We start from the raw sequence: 6,199 nt of genomic DNA on the forward strand, positions 1-6,199 counted from the left end.
GTATACCCATAGATCCATGTTCCTGAACAGTCTCGGAAAAGGCCACCAGCACCCGACTTACCAGAATGTCCCGTTGCAGCACCATGCAAGAAAAGGTTCCTCTTGGAAGCACCATCCGTATTGAATTTGAACCGGCCAATGGAAGGAAATTCCCAAAACTCAAGAACCTGAGCTTATAAGACCAAAACAACTTGGACCTGCCGAATAGACTAGAAGACGATATCATAGTTCTGAATGGCGCGCACTACCTGATGATAGGGAGTGCTCTGTCGCGTTCCATTCGTTTCGATTTCATTTCAATATAGGGCAAGTCCTTTTTCCGACAGAAGGAGTGGTCGTTTTGGGTGACAGAATAAGATTCCCCGGATCTCCCTCAATCTCAAATCAACGACGAGAGATTCTACCACGCTCACTTTTACGTAGCTTCTTCTTGATCTTGTTCCATTGGAGTTGGTTCATTCAGTGTGTCGCTCCCACTTGCCCCAGGAGGCTGAGTACCTTCGTTCCTCTTCCTCAACTGGTTGATTAGGTGCTCCAAGATCTGGATCTTCTATTTCATAAAACTGGAAGTCTTGACTCGCCCTTCTCTCTCTTTCTGTCCCAAGGCGATGTTCAGTCGCTTTCTTAGGCTTCTTTTCAACTAAAAGCCTGTCGTTCGAAAGCAGTCCACTCCGGCTCAATGGTATTTATTTTATATGGCAAACCTCGGCTAATAGAAAATGGACTTTTAAGATTCCAAGGGGAATCAATCACTACTGATAGGGATCATTGGCTCAAAAGTCACTATTNGTATACCCATAGATCCATGTTCCTGAACAGTCTCGGAAAAGGCCACCAGCACCCGACTTACCAGAATGTCCCGTTGCAGCACCATGCAAGAAAAGGTTCCTCTTGGAAGCACCATCCGTATTGAATTTGAACCGGCCAATGGAAGGAAATTCCCAAAACTCAAGAACCTGAGCTTATAAGACCAAAACAACTTGGACCTGCCGAATAGACTAGAAGACGATATCATAGTTCTGAATGGCGCGCACTACCTGATGATAGGGAGTGCTCTGTCGCGTTCCATTCGTTTCGATTTCATTTCAATATAGGGCAAGTCCTTTTTCCGACAGAAGGAGTGGTCGTTTTGGGTGACAGAATAAGATTCCCCGGATCTCCCTCAATCTCAAATCGACGACGAGAGATTCTACCACGCTCACTTTTACGTAGCTTAACTTCTTCTTGATCCTGCTCCATTGGAGTTGGTTCATTCAGTGTGTCGCTCCCACTTGCCCCAGGAGGCTGAGTACCTTCGTTCCTCTTCCTCAACTGGTTGATTAGGTGCTCCAAGATCTGGATCTTCTATTCCATAAAACTGGAAGTCTTCACTCGCCCTTCTCTCTCTTTCTGTCCCAAGGCGATGTTCAGTCGCTTTCTTAGGCTTCTTTTCAACTAAAAGCCTGTCGTTCGAAAGCAGTCCACTCCGGCTCAATGGTATTTATTTTATATGGCAAACCTCGGCTAATAGAAAATGGACTTTTAAGATTCCAAGGGGAATCAATCACTACTGATAGGGATCATTGGCTCAAAAGTCACTATTTTGTTCTATAGATCCGGCGAAATCCACTGTTTCATCAATCAAATTTTCGTTCGAGGGTTGAAAGCGCTAGAACTTTTGAAGAGTTTTCGCCCCAGGCCTGTCATCCAAGGGATCTCTTTCTGCTCGTCCACTTGGGGATGACCCCTACTGATCTCTCTCATCGGATCGAATCGAATCCACTCCTGAACTCCAGAAGCAAGAACGGACGGATGCCCGAAGAGTTCTACCGTTGACGACAGCAGCGGGAATGGATTTCAAATAGCAGCTGCTAACGACCACCGAGAAGGGCGGATCTGACTAATAAAAGCCATTGCCATTTCACGATCTTTTTCCACCAGGAATTCCCAGCAAACCCTCTACTCCTCTTTGAACTAAACAAAGAAAGACTTGGCTGTAAGACTCTTGAAGGGTCAATTTGAAAAAAGTCCAATTCAACAAGCGTGTAACTGGTTGAGCAAAGGACTGCAACTCAATCGATGGCTGGAAACTAGGAATGATCATATGAGAGTCTTACCCTTACTGGCACTACTCCTCCCAAAAGGGGGACTAGGCGGGCTATAAGGTACATAACTAGAAGATAGAGGCAGGAAACTCAACTTCACTTCCTTCATCCCTTGAGTACGACGGGATAGCTATTCAAAGCAAAGAGTTTTATTTTCTTTATGCCCATATCTCGGTTTTCAGTAACTGATGTCAGTGTATGGATGGAGGAAGAAGGTTATTCCAGATTGGAGATAATAAATTGACTAGTTCTTGTCTTCGCGCTACAGAAGCTCAGGCATTCTTTCTTAGAACAGAAGGTCAAACTCATGACGAAGTCTGAAACCCTACTTCTTTGTTGACTATAGAAGCAGTGCTTGGAAGTAAGGCTCGAGGGAGACTCATCTTCGGAGAGTTCAATATCCAATCTATGAACTACAGAGCGCTAAACAGACAAGAACTCCCTCATCTAATGTCTTAGTTGCCTAGTAGAGTCAGGAACTCGGAGCCTATCACAGAAGAGCTCCCCGGGGCCCTCTCAAGCGTCGAGGGCTCGATACCCTATATGTGCTTACCAAAGGAGATGAGCTTTATTCTCATACAAACGTGCAAACAATCAAGAAGAAAGAAGAATACGATTCTAACTATCTACTTACCGGTTCCCGTATAGATCCACCTTGCTTCAAAATAAAGAGTCAAAAACTATTATCATGAAAAAAAGAAGGATTTTCTCACTACACGAGTAAGAAGTGACTAGCCGCCTATTCTATATCTATAAAGAGAGACGGATTTCGCCTGCCACTCTACCGAGTTAACCAGAGCAGATGAGCATCTCTTTCAATTGACTTACCGACTCTCCCGCTGCTGCTACTGCTCGGAAGAGAAGGACAAAGGACAGAAGAAAGAGACAGAGGAGTACGCGAAAGTAAAGAGGGAGAAGAGAGTTATTCGAGGCTACTCGACACGATGGGGAAGGGTGAAAGCTTCCCTGTAAAGGGAAGGGCTTGCTTGTGGCGAGCGGAACCATCTTTTTGTTAAATGCAGATGCAATGGTCGATTGCCTAGAAAAAAAGCCTTTTTTGAGTTATCTCAAAAGAATCTACTCCTTACTCAAGTTCTCAGTGAAGACCAAGCAACATTTCATTGATTCAATTCATTTTTTAAGCCCTTCCTTCGGTCCGGGGGTACCACGCAATCCGTTTAGATATATTTCAGTTGCCGCTGCACCGTGCTGACCCATTCCTATTCAATCTAGAAATCGATAATTGAGTAAGAGAAGAAAATCAGATCTCAATTTAATCGAAGAAGAGCCTCATTACGGAATTGGCATCGAGAAGCTAGGGCCCAAGTAGTGCCTCGCAATCTAGGTCAGGTACATTGCGTACGATCCGCGTAGGCCGGTAAACCAATAGTGTAAGATCCATTCCAAGCTTGAGGTTGTTTCCGACAAAGGGAAAACACTTTAGGAGAGAAATATTCGATATAGTCAAGTATTTTAGACGCTTAGCCATAAGAAGATACTGTCAGTGATCCGTGGATCTCCGATCATCCAACGTAGAGAGAAACATCTTGCGGGCAATTGTTGTGAACAAAGGAATGAATCTTACACTATAGTATTCCCGGTAAAACGAATAATTAGAAAGAATGTATGAACAGTGAGAGCTTCTCAAAGAGGTCCCACATAGTATCTAGCTATTTTTTCGATATGTATGAAATCTTTACTTTAGTTCGGGGGCATCCGATCACTGAATTGAACCCTCGGACGTATATTTTTGACGTCCTTACCAAAACTTCCGGGAGTGAGAAATTTTTTCTCCTTTCCTCCCAGTCCTTATTTTGAGCCAGTTGGAGAGCCCATAAAATGGAAGTGCTTCTGTCTTACAGGCATTACCCTCGTGCTCTTTCTGATGCCCGGCTAGTTACAATTGAAGGTGGAGTAGCTTTGCCTTTACCTTAGCTTTTCGATGCCATCTTCGTGAGTATGATCATTCTAAGGAACCCCGCCTAGGATTTGAAGACAGGACCTCTCCGTCATCATACTGACCGCTCTACCATCAATGGTCAGGCATTGGGTTTGGGTAAAGTTTAGAAGAATCTTTCTTTCCAGCTTTGGTCACATAAGCTTGAACCACTCCGGGGAAACATTTGGATATTATACGATCGGACTTCTAGGGCATGAGCTACTCTCTTCTAGCCTTCCTCTAAGAGATTCAACGGCATGTCGTTGTTCTTGGAAAAGAAGAAATAGGAATTCCATAGCTGATTCCTTGCCATCTACAGTAAGAGGACTCCGACAGGTTCTTATGCCAGCCAGAAAGACAGAAGGAGAGGTAACGAATGGTTTAGCAGGAGCTGAATAAGTCTCGAAAGTTGTAAAGGCTTCACCGGTAAGGCCAGCTGTTCTTTCTTTAGTTGCTGTATTGGAAAGTCCAATTCATTCCTTTTAGTCGAGTTCTTCCGGACCTCTGTTTCGAGTGTTTTCCCAACAAGGAAGCTCTCTAAGCAAGCTCTGGCCTATACCCTGATAGGGGCCTAGAAAAAGACGGGGACCTCTCTCCGAACGAGGACTAACGACCTACTGTGTTTTCTATTCATAAAGCTGTCTCTCCCAACATAACTTCTTTGTCAATCCCTCGGATCTGACTCCCACTGCTCACTCTCGGGGGTTTTATTCCTTCTTGCTCTTTGCACCTGTACATCTCCCTTCTGGTTCCTTGCCTTGCTGTTCCTTGCAGTAAACCTTGTGGTATCAGCTCTAAACGAAAGACTTTATCTACTAGTTGAAAGCAGTCAGAAGTGAATTCAATAGCATCAGACGCTCTAGCTCTTCCAACACTTGTACCAGTCTGTTGATCAGTAAACGAAAGTTGCTGTTCTTTCTCTAGTAGTTATTGCTGAGGCAGAAACCTTGACATCAGTCAATGAGGTTCCTAGGAAAGTCAATGATTTTGTTGCAAAAGCTCTTCGTCTAGCTACAAGCATTCCCTCTTCAGTGGAATGAACTACTGTCAATGAAAGGGCCGTCAATTCCCCATCAAATGGATAATTAGCATCGGAATCAGACTCTGAAAGGGAAGTGAATGCCACAACTACTGTAAAGTCAAGAGTTTCATAGGGAAGGTGACGCATCAAATGCTACTATAGTCGACTCAGTTACTGGTTTTGCTGTATTATTAGCGAAAGGCTGAGGCGTATAATAGAACAAGGTATGTTCCGGTAAAAGATTATCTGGTTTGGATAGGGATCTCTACTTCTTCATTTATCAAGGCTGGTAAGGAATCAAGAAAAGTGGTTGGGACGTGCCCGGCCATCTACTAAGAGCTATTAGGAGCTAACTAGCTATCTTGGAAATGCTCTAAACCGTAGAATCACAACAGCCCTTCTCTTAGGGCAACAGGGGAACAAGGAACCAGGGAAATCCAACACAACTTTCTAGACTTCCTAGGCTTAGAAACCCATTCCTATAAACGGGGAAAGCTTACTAACCTTACAACTCTGGAAGGGATTACTTTCTTACCAACTGACATGGCTTACCTTACTAACAACTAACAAACATTCCTAGGATTAATTTATGACAGGACTTAGCTTACTTAGTAACCTTCCTTACACGAAATTACAGGGAAGCCAACACCCCGTATGTTCCGAGTGAAAGTAAAGGTTTAACCGGGAACTGTCGAAAGATTACTACAGAAGAACCCATAAGATGTCCATTACATATACCGATGTAAACAAATATCTGAACGATTGAGAGAAGGAAGATAGAGGAAAGCTGAAGAAACACAAACTGACCGACCTAGCAATGTTCCTATTAGGCTTAGAGAACTACTCGGAGGATGAAAGAAAGAGACAGGGAACAAAGCACAATATACATCCTACTAGGGCTGCTAACCGGTATTCCTCGGTGGTTCCGTCCTTTAAGCCAGGGGAACGAAAAACACAATGAACCAAGCAGAACAGACGGGATACAGGCACATCAGTACAAACAAACAAGGAATACTAATTAAACAGAAGCTACATTGGGTACGTACTTAGGCTCGGAGGCCGTTCTTCGAGTAAGAGACTAAGCAAGCTTCGCTCCTTCGTTTCGTACAGGTGCTGAAAGTCTAGTTTTCCGTTCATTTCTTGCTTGTCGATTGG

The 6,199-nt window shown here is 44.0% G+C and overlaps 1 protein-coding gene across 1 annotated transcript in view; it reads right to left on the reverse strand.

The window, feature by feature from the left end:
• Nucleotides 1-115, reverse strand: part of LOC109133289 — a 2,480-nt gene extending 2,365 nt beyond the window's left edge. The window contains exon 1 of the mRNA XM_019246285.1: nucleotides 62-115. Coding sequence (XP_019101830.1) covers nucleotides 62-115 — 54 coding nt within the window. The remainder of the gene's footprint in view (nucleotides 1-61) is intronic.

This window comes from Camelina sativa, chromosome 6, assembly GCF_000633955.1.
Source record: "Camelina sativa cultivar DH55 chromosome 6, Cs, whole genome shotgun sequence".
NCBI classification, from domain to species: Eukaryota; Viridiplantae; Streptophyta; class Magnoliopsida; order Brassicales; family Brassicaceae; genus Camelina; species Camelina sativa.